Raw genomic sequence first — 14,207 nt, forward strand, 5'->3', positions numbered from 1 at the left:
AGAAGGAGTATAGAGTATGTGAAGCAGAGCAATATGAAATATGTCTGGAAAAGTTATCCTGATCCAGATTGTGAAGGAAATTAAATGCCAAGCTGAGATAGTATTATCTTTAAGGCAGTAGCAGACTGCTAGAGGTTCTTGAGTATAGGAGTGACATGGTCAGACATGTGCTTTAGGAAGATTATATTGGCAGCTATATGAAGGCTAGAGGAGAGAAAGGAGAAGCTGAAAGTCAGGAGTCCAATTAGGAAGCTGTTTGAGTAGTCCAGATGAAAGTAAGAAGAGCTCAGTCATCTAGGGTGGAAAGGAGACAAATTCAAAATGTGTTATAGCTATGGAACCAAGAAGACTTGGCAGTAGATTGAATATGAATGAAAAACATGAAATGAAGAGGGAAGATATGAGAATAATGCTGAAAAATGTGAATTTAGAGTGTCCAAAAGGATAGTGGTACCCTCAATTGAAATAGGCAAGGTAAAAAGAGAAATAATTATAATGGAAGAGAGGGTGAAGGGAGGAATAAGTTTGATTTTGGTTGTTAAGTATAATATGGCCATGGAATATTTATCTACTTTGAGCTTTATAGTAGTTGATGCAGGACTAGAGATCAGGAGATGGGGCTAAATATGTAGATCTGGGAGGCATCACATCTATGCTTAGGGGGCTTCATAAAAATTGTAAAGCAGGAGCAGCTAGATGGCACAGTGGATAGAACACAGGCCCTGGATTCAGGAAGACCTGAGTTCAAATCTGGCCTCAGACACTTGACACTTGGTAGCATGTGACCCTGGGCAAGTCACTTCACCCTATTGCCTCGCCAAAAAAAAAAGATTGTAAAGGAGACTGAAGAGAAGTCAGATGAATAGGAGAAGAAGCAAGAGAAAGGAATGTCCCTAAAACTTAAAGAATAGATAGTATACAGGATGAAAAGGTGGTTAAAAGTCAATCAATAAGCATTTATTAAGCACCTACTATTTATTAGTAATTGTGCTAAAAATGCTGGAGAGACAAAGACAGACAAAAGAAAGTCTCTGCTCTCAAGTATGATGGGACAGACAACTTAAAAACAAGGATGTACAAGCAAGATATATGTAGGATGAACTGGAGATTATCTCAGAGAGAAGGCACTAATATTGAGGGAAATAGAGAAAGGCTTCTTGCAAAAAGGAGGATTTTATCTGAGAAAAGGAAGCCAGAGAAGTCAGGAGGGAGAGAAGAGGAGAGAGAGGATTCTAGGCATGGAGAACAGTAACATTGTCGCATCCAGAGGAGTCAAGAAGGATGATGATTGAGACAGAACCAACAGACTGAGCAGTGAAGTAAATATTGCTAGTCTTGGAGAGAGCAGTTTGAGTCAAGTGGTGAGATCAAGAGACATATTAGAAAACATAATTATGTGGTTCAGCCAGTGGACACTATTACTGACTTCATCCAGTAATGGTCGGCAACATATATGTAGGATCAGAGAAGATAGCTAGCATGGTAACTCAGGGGTGGCATTTGACAAAATGTGGGTGTCAAAAGGCCAAGGGGACAGATGAAGTAAGCAGGGAGGACAATGTATGACTGAATTGTTTCTGTGGGATCAAGATTAGAAAGAGATCCCTAAAATCCAGATCTTAAATCTGTTGTTTTTTAAAATAGCATTTTTCCAATTATATGTAAAGACAATTTATAGCATTCATTGTTACAAAATTTTGAGTTCCAAACTTTTCTTCCTTCCTCCCTCCCCTCTTCCTAAAATGGTAAGCAATTTGGTATAGTTTATGTATGTACAATCATAGAAAACATGTTTCCATATCAGTCATAGTTGTGAAAGAAGAAACAGACCAAAAGAAAAAAAAACACAAAAAAAGTGAAAATAACATGCTTCGATCTGTATTCAGAGTCCATTAGTTCTTTCTCTGGATGTGGATGACATTTTCCATCATGGGTCCTTTGTATTTGTCTTGGATTGTTGTATTTCTGAGAAAAGCTGTCATTCATAGTTGATCATCACACAACATTTTTGTTACTGTGTACAATGTTCTCTTGGTTCTGCTCATTTCACTTTGCATCAGTTCATTAAATCTATGTTTTTATGACTAAATTAAAACCTTAGAGGACTCTCAAAAGCTATGCAATAGAAATAAAATAGTTGGCACTTCTATATGACAAGTCAAATATGTTATTTTGATAGGATTGACTTTCTCCTTGGTGTAGAGTCTTCTATCTCCCTATGTGAAATGAAAAAGAAAGCAAATGATTTAGCTCTGAGGGATAATTTGTCATGGTCTGATACATACACTTAGTGTAGAATGATTTTTGCTCTTCCTTTTAGGCTTCTGGATCAGCTGGGTGAAACCGAAGCTGCTTTTGACGAATTTTGGGTTAAGCATCAGCAGAAACTCGAGCAGTGTCTACAGCTGCGGAATTTTGAGCAGAATTTTCGAGAGGTGAGTGGCCACACACTCCAGTGAAACTTGAGGTGTGCTCCTAAATATTGCAGTTGTTGAGCAGTGATTGGTCACTAGAAGGCAGAATCCTCTAGATTTCTAGGTTTCCCATCCATAACTACATGCTTTGCCTCTTTACATCTTAGTAGGCAGTCTTCATGTACCCTCCCCATTCATACACACCAAAAAAATCATCCCTTGGTGGTCCACCTTCTGGTACTGACACGCTCCACACTTAGCTAGGCTGGTGGTTGCATGATAGATGCACAGTCCATTACTATGCCTTTAACTCCAAGTCTTTTTTGTAGGACCTGCCAGGGTTGGGCTCTGCTGATGTATCCTTCAAGAGCCCTGAAGAGGAAACAGAATAGGTCTTCAGTAGGAGAGTGGAATTAAAAAGAGCAAAACACCCTCCTGTAATACAAGATAGTGCCTAGTGTGATAAGGCTGCTGGAAAGGAATCTCAGGATTTAGAGGAGAGAAAGATCACATTTGACCAAATCAGAAAACCAAGGATGCCATATAAGTACATGTTATAGACAGTAAATGATTTAAGAGTTCTAAGGAGGAAATCGGTCTAAGTCAGAGTGACAAAGGAAGGATCTTTAAAAGAAGTGGGCTTAAGATGGGCCTTCAAAGCTAAATAGTAGTGGACAAATTTGCATAAGGCCTTAAAGCCAATTTTGAGTAAAAAAAAAATCAGTTTGATTTGGTGGAAAAAAGAGAACACTAGTGACTTTCAATCTTGTTACGTTTTGGTTGCCTTTTGGGGATATACTTATATAACATCTGTTCTAGAACTTGCTGTAACATATCAGCAATTTTATTTAATGAGGGAATACTCTTCATTTGTTGACATATAGAGTAGTAGAAGCCTAAATCCTGCAATTTGTGAGACTTCTCCAGGTGTGAAGCAGAAAGTAGCAAAAGGAGAAGATTATGAAGACTGATCTGGAAGTATTCTGAGCTTTCTCACTTACTAACTATGTGACCTTGATCAAGTCCTTTAACCTTTCTGGGCCTCAGTTTCCTCATCTGTAAAATAAGACAGTTGGACTAGATGCCATCTAAGGTCGTTTCCAGTTGTTCCTAAGCATCTATAACTGTAACCCAGAGTGTTCATTGATACAGATTCCAACCATCTACAGAAAACATAAGGTTAAGCAGCATCTTTAGGTGTCTTATATGACCAAAGACTAATGCACCAGAAACTCAGAATTCAATTCAATTCAGTGCCAAGCCCTGTAGATACAAAAACAGAAATGAAAGTTTTCTACCCTCAGGGAGTTTACAAAATTCCATGGGGAAGAATTAACATGTACAGATAATTCAGCGCAAAATATATACACAATGAATACAGAGCCATTTTGAGGGGAAGCACCAGTAGCTGAGGGGGAAAGGAGGGGTCAGGCAGTGCCTTGTGAAGGGGAAGGTTTTTGAGCTGATCTTTGAAGGGAGCCAGAAGTTCCAAGAGACTTCAGGGAAAAGGGGAAAGCAAATAGTCTCTCCCAGCATCCTTAATAAGTCCAAATGAAAACACAGAATGAAAACAAAAGTTGTTTAATTTGAAAGGAATGTGGGCCCAAGATTTTCATTTTAGCCCCTGATTTCATCCTTAGCTGTCTCATGAATCACTACGTTCTAGTGGCTAACTCTTGATTTTAGCAAGCTTCCCATGCTTATCCCTACTACCAAAAATGCTTAAGCATTAAAACGTCGAATCCCCCAGGGCTTAGAAGTGCTTAACAGCACTGCAGCAGGCTTTCATGCCTTTATCCCAAGAGAGTTTTTAAAACCCTGCCAACTCCTTCCTTTGTTCTGCAGGACTAGGCAGACCTCAGGGGACAACAAAATCACTTCTCTCAGCATTTTGGTATAGCTTCTTTGCTTGTAACCTTTTCTTGATAAAAATAAAAAATGAAATGAAAATTGAGTGAAGTAAAATGTAACCCAGGTTCTAAAATCAGCCTAGCTTTTCTGGTGATATGATGCAGTGAGACAGGTAGACGTGGGAATCAGAAGATCGAGGTTGTATGCTGGCTCAGCCCTTTTAGCGAGTCATGTGACTACAAATATGGCACCTCTCTCTTCTGTAAAACGAGAATGGTAATCATCCTTGTAATACCCGCCTCATAAGGTTGTTTTGAGGGAAGCACTTTCTAAATTGCTATGTAAATGCTCCCTTGGAGCAGAGTTATTACCGGGGCAATCACTCTACAACTATTTATTGAGCACCTTTATAGGTGCTTTATTGATATAAGGGTAGTAAATGGCAGTCAGGGTTTGAATGGACACCCTCGGACTCCAAATTCAGTTCTCTTTCTGGTGTACTCCACTCTGATTTTTAAAAAATTTTCCTATAATATATGAATGCACTGTATAGCCTTGGGTATATCACTTAACCTCAATTCATCATCTGTAAAAATGTTTTTTCTTGTTCAGTCATGTCTGGCTCTTCATGACTTCATTTGGATTTTCTTAGCAAAGACATTGGAGTGGTTTGCTATTTCCTCTCTAGCTTATTTTACAGATGAGGAAACTGAGGCAAACAGGGTTAAATGACTTGCCCTGGGTCACACAGCTAGTAAGTGTCAGAAGCCAAATTGGAACTCAGGAAGAGGAGTCTTCCTGACTTCAGGCTGGGTGCTCTATCTTCTTCACCAGCCTGCAGCACATAAGGCAGGTAAATTAAATGGCCTCAAAGGTCCCTTTCAATGTTAAATCTGTGATCTAAGTACAGTCCTCTGCAAATAGTATTAAATAAAAAGTCACTTTTTTGGCTAAATAATAAATTCTTATCTAACTTTCCTCAAGCAAGAATTTTTGAAAGATCCTACTCTCTGGCACTCTCACATTGCTAGCTTGACCTCTTTTCAGCTTGCTGATATACCACCAGGCAGACATAACTTCTTTGGGTTCTTTTTCTTTGCCCTGATCTCTGTGTTATATCTTAATTTTCCATAGAAAAATATGCTTTCATGTGATTACTCCAAAATGTGTTGATAGTAGTGAATGTCTCTCCACCCCAACCTTCGCTGACATTGACCTTGCTCTCTTTCTTCCCATCCACTCCCCATTCTCCTAGGTGAAAGCCATTTTAGATGTTGTATCAGAGAGGTTATCAACCTTTACGGATGTGGGAAATAGCTATGCTCATGTGGAACACATGCTCAAGGACCTTGCTAGCTTCGAAGAAAAATCCAATGTAAGTCATGCAACCTGTCAATTCCACAATTAACTTTTAATGTTTAAAGTGAAGGGCGGTGTCTAGTTAATGGAAAATGTTTCATTCTGGTGCCTAATGTCCAAAGTTCACTTTGGAGAGACAGAGGCTGCCTATGACACAGTCATTTGGGTTTTATGTTGGGTTTATGTTTCTACAATGGCACATTCAGATTTTATAACTTAAAGTATTATTATAACTATTTTATAATTATTATAAATATAATTATTTTATCATTTAAGTCCATCTTGCCAGAGGGACTCTGAATAAGATAGAAAATGGCTTGCTGTAAGGATTCTCCATCTACCTGGATTCTCCATCTTTTCAATGCTATATGAATTAGCAGTGTAAAAACTTAACAGTGCCATGTTGCCACCTCTTAGCTTTCCTGAATACAAATGTTCAGTGGGCTACTGATTTTTTCAAAAGTTCTACTTTTTGCCATATAGATTCCCTTTGTTTTGCTCTCAGAGCTGTGGCATTGTGTGTGTGTGTATGTGTGTGTGTTAAATAATTTTGTACTGATGCATTTAAAATTTTTCTTTATAAAGTGCTGAATGAGAAAAAAAGAAGTTCCACCAGGACAGTTTGGAAATACCCCAAATGAGTGAACTTTTGAGGTTGTTGTTGTTTTAGCCTTTCCCATCATGTAAACTAGTTTGCTCCTAGCTGGCTACATGAATTGGATAGTATTGCTCATAATCACAGCAATAAGCAAAGAAAAATGTCATCCACATACATCTTGGCCAACAACATCCCAATTACAGTGCTTTGCCTTTGCCCTGAAAATAGCTTCCCAAGTTGTATATAACCCAAATAAGCTCCAATTGATTTTTTGGTCATGTCTTCCTTTTTCAGGAAGCTGTAGAGAAGGCTAGGGCCTTATCATTGGAAGGTAACCAGCTGATCCAAAGCAAGCATTATGCTGTGGACTCCATCTTGCCAAAGTGCAATGAACTCCAGCACCTCTGTGATGAATTCACAGCTGAGATGAGTAGAAGGAGGAATCTTCTCCAACAGTCATTGGAGCTCCATAGCCTTCTTGAAAAGGTATGTTGGGAAATGAAAGCCCACACCCCCAATTTTTTTTTTTTTTTGCTTTTTGGCTAGGCAATAGGGTTAAGTGATTTGCCCAGAGTCACACAGCTAGTAAGTGTCAAGTGCCTGAGGCCAAATTTGAACTCAGGTCCTCCTGTCTCCAAGGCTGGAGTTCTATCCACTGAACCACCTAGCTGCCCCTGCCCAATTTCTTTTCTTTCTCATCTGAGTGGTATCAATAATATTTCTTTGAGGATGGCATCATACCCAGGCTTCCTTGTAGTTCTTTATTTTTCTCTTAGGATCTAGCAAGCATGTGTTGGTATATTTTACATTTGTATAATTTAGTTGTGTGTGTTCGTGAAATCTGGTTGTGGCACCTGATCCACCATGCTGACCTTTTATGCTGCCTGCTATTTGGGTTTACAATTTTTTTTTTATTAGAATATAACACTGAACTGTGTGACCCTGGGCAAGTCACTTAACCCCAACTGCCTCACCAAAAAACAAAAAAAAACAAAAAAAAAAAACATAACACTGAAGAAAAGCCACTTGATTTCAAAATAGGATTTTCCATCCTGGGGGACATGTAGGATATAGTGGCAAAAGTATAATGATTCAGTGTTTTGGGTCATATTTCTAAAACTAATACATTCCATGGCTATGTGTTCATTATCAGTTGCTTTCAGCAGAAAATATGCATTAGAAATGACAAATTTCATGCACCTTCCAGTGCGATTCACTGAAATCTTCTTTTCTTTTCCCTCTCTTTTGTTTTATGTGTCTAGTCTATGAAATGGTGTGATGAAGGTATTTACCTGCTAGCTTCCCAGCCCGTAGACAAATGCCAGTCCCAGGATGGAGCTGAGTCAGCCCTACAAGAAATCGAGAAGTTTTTAGACACTGGTGCAAAAAACAAAATCCAGGAGCTAAATAAAGTTTACAAAGAATATGAATCTATTCTCAATCCAGATCTGAAGGTAATATTAACATGTGACCATGGGCAGAATAATTTTTTGTGAGTGGTTATTTTCATAATTTGTAAATTTTTTTTTATCCTACTGAGTACCTAATAGAGATTTCCTAACTTTTACTGTTTTAAAAATTAATTGCATTAATTTTAAAATTCTGAACTTAAACACTACAAAAAGGATTTTTGTACATATGTCAGAACCCCAAAAAAGTATTCAATATGAAATTGTTGATCTCCCCTTCACACTGCTTGATACAGATATATGTGTATATACATATATGAAATAAATCATACCCATTACTTTTAAAAATGTTCTATTTTTTAGACTTTGGTTTTTTTAAGAGACTTCAGATGTTATCAAATCCAATCTTCCTCTCAATGGATGACTATCATCTACAACATCTCTGATAGATGACCATCTTATCTTGGCTCTGGTTGAATGTTTCAAGTCATGGGAAGCTCACTACTTTGTAAATTCCTCTCATCCTATTCTTGGTCAGCTCTACTTAGAAAACAGTTATTCCTTATGTTCATTCAAAATCTGCCTCACAACAACTTCTCCCAGTTGAACCTGGTTCTACTCTCTAACTTCAGCATAGAATACACCTACCTCTCCTCTTCATAAAAGCCCTTTAGATATTTGAAGGCAGTTTGTTTTTGCCCTCAGTCTTCTTCTTCAGGATGAATAATATGCAGTTATCAACCTGTCATCACACAACATCATTTCCAGACTTCTCCCTCTCTTGACCACAATCCTTTATGTACACCCGGGTCATCAATGTTCCTGTTCAGGTACATCACCCTGAACTGAGTCACAGGAGTTCTTACACCACTGTTAATAAAAATGTTTAAAAATACAACTTCTAAGGAGTTTATTTTGGGGCGACTATTCTGCTTTTATGACTTAGTTGTAGTTTCTTTTTTCCATTTAATGAGACATTAATCCTTAGAATTAATCGTTAGAAGCATGATCAAGGAGTTCATAATTGGTATACTGTCATTTTAGGAGCATGTACAAAAGGTCTTTCAGAAACAAGAGAGCATGGAAGAAATGTTCCAGAAGAGACAGGTGAGCCTGAAGAAATTGGCCGCAAAGCAGACTCGGCCAGTGCAGCCGGTGGCACCAAGACCTGAAGCATTTACAAAATCCCCCTGCCCTTCTCCAGGTAAACTATATAAGTAGTGTTCATTCATTCAAAGTGTACTGAATCCCCAGTGTTGCCTGAGGTGTGTTGGGATGCATGTGAGATAACAGGGAACAACATAAGACAAAATAGAAGCACTAGCCTCTAGTGCCTGTCCCCTCTTTTCTTTTGCTACTGACACTTATTTCAAGTCAGTCAACAAGCATTTACTAAGCACCTACTATGTGCCAGGTACTATACTAAGCATTGGGGATACAAAGAAAGGCCAAAGACAGTCTCTGCTCCCAAGAAGCTAACAGTCTAATGGGGGGGGGGGGGATCAGTATGTAAATACATATGTACAAACAAGATATGTACAGGGCAAACTGGGAGTAGTCAGTCAATAAATATTTATTAAGTACATACTCTGTGCTAAGTGCTGGAGTTTTAAAAAAAGAAAACATATAAGACAGTCCAGAACTCACAATCTAGTAGAGACAGCATGAAAACAATTATGTACAAAGAAAATAGATATAGGATAAATTGGAGATAATTAGCAGAGGGAAGACACTAACGTCTGAAGGGAATGGAAAAGTCTTCTTGCCAAAGGTGGGAGTTTAGCAGAAGCTTGAAAGGTACCAAGAAAATCCAGAGGAAGAGATGAGGAGGGAGGGAACTCCAGGCAGTGGGGAATGGGGGTGGGGGCATGCACAATCAATGATGTCCAGAGTCAGAGTTGGAGAGATCTTCATTATCTCTTCCTTGGACTGTTATAATCGAAGCCTCACTGGTCCCCTCCACCCTGGTTCTTCTCTCCTCCCAATATGTTCTGTTGAATCCCTTTTAGATCAATCTATCCAAAATACAAGTTGGATCTTATTTGTGTAAATGGTTCCCCATGCCTACCAAAGAAGACCCACACTCCTTCACCTAACATTCGAAGCTATCTGCATCTTAACTCCAGCCTATGTTCCCATTACTCCTTTACTTACACTCTATACTACAGCCGACCACTCATCATATCCACATCTACCTCCTAAGGTTTCCCACTTCCTTTCCTTTGCTGCTGCTCTTCTCTGCATTGGAAATGGTTTCTTTCTTAGTTTCACAATGTGAAATCATGCCCATCTTTCAAAACTAAGCTGAGATGCTCCCTCCTCCATGAAGCATTCTCTGATCCCTAACTGGAAGTCATTTCTTGTCTAAGCTCTCTCCACACTGTTGTATTACCTTTTATAGCATACCCCATAATGATACTTCTAGTGACCAGGATCTGGTTTCCCTTTTCCTAGACGCAACATCATTCACAGTCTCTCACCACAGCCAATCAGCCAGCATTTATTATGCACTTACTATGTTCCAGGCACTGAGCTTGGATTCTAGGGATTCAAAGAAAGCCACAAACAGTCCCTTTTTTCAAGGACCTCACATTTTAATGGGGGAAACAATATGCAAACTACTATGGACAAACAAAAGATAAATACAGGATAAATTAGGAGTAATCAGCTGAGGAAATATATCAAACTCACAGGCTTCGGCTATAGCTTCATTTTTCTGGGATGAGTTTATCTTGACCAAAGAGAGAGGGAAGGAGTGAAAGACATTCACTCCCATCCATACCCATTGAATCCATCCTTTCTTTGCCCCAGATGCCCTGATGGGAAGTAAGCCAACGACCTAAAGGCACCCAGGAACCTTCCTTCCCTACCATGCCCAAGACAGATGAAGAGCCAGCCCTGGTTTAGAGGTCTCAGAAGGAATCTGACTTTTCTCTCTTGTCAGTAATGATTGAGGGATGGTCTGCTGTAGCTCCCAGATGCACAGATCTTCAATCAGTGGTAACATTGGCTTAGACAGCAAGAAAATAGGAACAGCAAGGACATGGGTGTTTCTGGTTCACAGAGTATGTTGGAGGTGTAGGAAGACTGACTGGAAAGGTAGGCAGGGTCCAGGTTGTAAAGGTAGGCAAAAGAGAAAGGCCAGAGGATCTTACCTAATCGAAACTCTCCAACCAAAGGCATGCTGTGCTTCAGACATTATTTTTTCATACCAGGTCTTCGAAGAGGTTCTGAGAACTCATCCGAAGGCAATGTGGCAAGAAGAGGAAACTACAGAAGAGCAAAGGTAGTGCATGATGACTTTCCCTCAAAATTCTTTTTCTCTGCCATGTGCTGGTTCCTGACTTCCCTAGCTCCCACTCTCCCTATGTGTGTGTCTTCCCTTAGCAGAATATAAACTCCTTGAAGGCAAGAACTGATATTTGTGTGTTCCTAGGGCTTATCACACTACTCAGTACATAGTAATGGCTTTTCATTCGTTCATCCTCAAATCCTTTTATCTAGAAGTTGGTCTGCCCTGGAACTTCCTAATAAACTAGGTAATTATCATAAATAATAAGAAGGCAGCCCCACTGATCTTTGTATTTCCCTTACTTCAAGAAATTTCTTTTGCATTGTTGAAGTTTCTGGGTCCTTTTGATCTCCATCCAGTCCAGTCCAAGGAGCAATCTATAAATGTTATAAAACCACAATAATCCCTCCTCTTTTTTTTAGATAATAGTCACATCTAAGAACCTGTAGTCAAGGCTATCAGTCATCTGAATGTTTAGCCAACTTGCAATGAGATGCCTGTCTACTGGCTAATGGTTTATTCTTCTCACTCTATTTAAGTAAGGACAGCACTAACAGTATTCCAGATTTAACCATTTGGGGGGAAGAACAGGTACATAATAGTGAACCATAGGCTCTGGTGCTGTTAAAAAAAAAAAGGCAAGAAAACCAAAAGGCAATATGAAAGCCCTGGTTAAGTATCCTTTTTGGTTTTAACTTGATGTCGTTCCAGTGCCTATAGAGTGCCTGGCACATAGTAGGCACTTTATAAATCCTTACTGGTTGATTGTTTCTTCTGCTTCAGAATGAAATGAGTGATATCCAACAGGGCAGAAGTGGCTCAGTGATGGATGATGAAGAAAATCTGGCAATATTGCGAAGGTGGGTTTTGTCTCAGTCAGTACTGATTATCTCCAAGTGGTTCAGGGCAAGGCAGGTAATATCCAGCCAGATCATAGCCTTGGTCCCAGCAGAATTTCTTAATTGCACTAAGCTGCTGAATCAAAAGAGCGTTAAGATCTAGGTCTCTGAAGAGGGCTGACAAAATTTGGAGGCTAGTGTGGAAACAGAATACAGACAACTAAAATGGAGACTCAGAGCTGAGGTCTTACCCAATGGCTGACCAAACTAAAAAGACAGTAGAAAAAATGCCACTTTGTTACTCAATTCTGATAAGCAGACTGTTGTCTGGGACCCTTGATTAGAAAATTGCTTTGCTTCTGCAACTTCTATATCTGTAATTTCCTTCCTATTTCTTCAACATTGATGTATATCCTTTGACTAATTCGGCAGTTTATCCATTCTCCAGCTTGTTGTTACTATATTTGGCCAGACATCAAATCAATCTCTGGAAGGAAATATCTTGGGATTGAAACTACCCTAAGATTTAGCACTAAGAGGAAGCTCTTTCTGAAAAAGCCTGTGGTAAAGAATGGATCAGTGGATGAAGGAATGTGCTTTTGCAGAAGTCAGTTATATATCCCATGAGGACTTTCTTCAAACAGTGTACAATGGAGAGAATTTCCAAGGATCAGATACAGTTCTACCAGACCCTGAGGGGAAAGAAGCCTAAATTAACAAGGGGCTTATTGGCATTCTCCCATAAGGCATATAGTAATCGTATTCAATCCTTAATAATTTACAGATCTGCCGAGTTGACCTTGCCCCACTGGGTTTTAAAGTTGAGTCTTGAGCCATAATCTTCATTGTAGGCCTATAGGAACAGTTGGAGAAACCTCCAAAAATCAAAGAAGACTTTTTCTGTCACTACATTTCTAATTGAGCAAAGGTCATAGATTAAAAGCTAGAGATATCTCAGAAGTGAAGTCCAACTCCCTTATTTACGGAGGAGGAAGCCCCAGAGAGGTTGTGACTTACCCAGGGACTCACAGGTAATAATTTGGAAAGCTGGGATTTGAACCCTGGTCCTCTGATTCCAAATGCAACATTCCTTCCACTGGACCATGCTGTTTCTGTATCCTTATGATGGGATGGCGTGAAAGCAAAAGACTCCTCAGTTATCCCCTTGAAATTAAAAAATGGGAAGATTCCACAGATCTCCAAGGTTTGGGAGTCAGTCATTCACACCATCCCTCCCGACAACTGCCTCCTCACAATATGGAAACCTAGAACATTAAGAACTATGTGCCTCAGGGGTCTCCTGCTATTTAGGTGTAAGGTAATCAGGGGCCTCCCACCTTTAGTCCTCAGACAACAACTGTCTTGTATGTATTTTTGTTTTTTGGTTTTTTTTGGTGAGGCAATCAGGGTTAAATGACTTGCCCAGGGTCACATAGCTAGTAAGTGTCAAGTGTCTGAGACCAGATTTGAACTCAGGTCCTCCTGACTCTAAGGCCAGTGTTCTATCCACTGCGCCACCTAGCTGCCCCTCTTGTATGTATTTTTAAAGGACATTCTATAAGGAGTTAACATTTTTCCTTGTTTCCAGGCATGTAATGAATGAGCTTATTGAAACAGAGAGAGCATATGTGGAAGAACTGCTCTGTGTCCTTGAGGTAAGCATATGCATTATGTAATTATGTATAGCAGTGTCCAAGAGTTGAGCGGGACTTAGAATTTTACATAGTGAAAATACCTTCTTTTTATTTATTTAATTAATTATTTATTTATTTTATTTATTAGTTTAGTTAGTATTTATTAGTTTTATCTTTCTGAGTTAAGAAATTTTGGAAATGGTTCATATTCTGTGTTCTTACAGTCAAATTTGTACCTCCAGGGTCACTCATAGATAAATGTAATGTGTGTTAGCTTTAAAAAAAAAATACACCAGGCATGGTGGCACATGCTCTCCTGACCAATTGTTTGAGCTCAGAAGATCAGAGCTGCAGAAGGGCTAAACCAATCAGGTGTCCATACTAAGTCTGGCACCAATATGGCGAGCCCTCTGGAAGTGAGGGACCACCAGGCTACCTAAGGAGTGGCTCACTGGCCAAGGCAGGAGATTTGAATTACTTTTTATTCCCCCATCGCCACTTCCAGGATCTCTTCCCTACCTTCATCACTCAGTAACCCCTCCTCCTTGGAGGTTCATGCCATTCATATCTATCCCAATTAAATCCTGATAACTGTTGTTTACAGACCCCCCCCAGGTCACTCCCCTTCCTTCCTCAATGAGTTCAGTACTTGGCTCACAGTTTTTGTCTCCTCCCCAACTCCTGCCTTCATGCTAGGGGACTTCAACGTACATATTGACTCTCCCTCAAACATCCAAGACAGTTTCTTAACCTACTTACTTTCCATGACCTTTAGCCACACAATAATCTTGCCATTACCCACAAATGCCTG

General features: G+C 39.5%; 1 protein-coding gene across 8 annotated transcripts in view; it reads left to right on the forward strand.

Moving 5' to 3' along the window:
• Positions 1-14,207, forward strand: part of LOC114046234 (guanine nucleotide exchange factor DBS-like) — a 366,695-nt gene that overhangs the window by 327,232 nt on the left and 25,256 nt on the right. For all 8 annotated transcript variants that reach the window (XM_027866483.1, XM_027866484.1, XM_027866477.1 and 5 more), the window contains 8 exons: positions 2,321-2,435; positions 5,521-5,640; positions 6,517-6,708; positions 7,485-7,676; positions 8,676-8,835; positions 10,847-10,917; positions 11,707-11,783; positions 13,351-13,417. In XM_027866483.1, coding sequence (XP_027722284.1) covers positions 2,321-2,435; positions 5,521-5,640; positions 6,517-6,708; positions 7,485-7,676; positions 8,676-8,835; positions 10,847-10,917; positions 11,707-11,783; positions 13,351-13,417 — 994 coding nt within the window. The remainder of the gene's footprint in view (positions 1-2,320; positions 2,436-5,520; positions 5,641-6,516; positions 6,709-7,484; positions 7,677-8,675; positions 8,836-10,846; positions 10,918-11,706; positions 11,784-13,350; positions 13,418-14,207) is intronic.

This window comes from Vombatus ursinus, unplaced genomic scaffold (assembly GCF_900497805.2).
Source record: "Vombatus ursinus unplaced genomic scaffold, bare-nosed wombat genome assembly UNPS02014781.1, whole genome shotgun sequence".
Lineage (NCBI taxonomy): Eukaryota > Metazoa > Chordata > Mammalia > Diprotodontia > Vombatidae > Vombatus > Vombatus ursinus.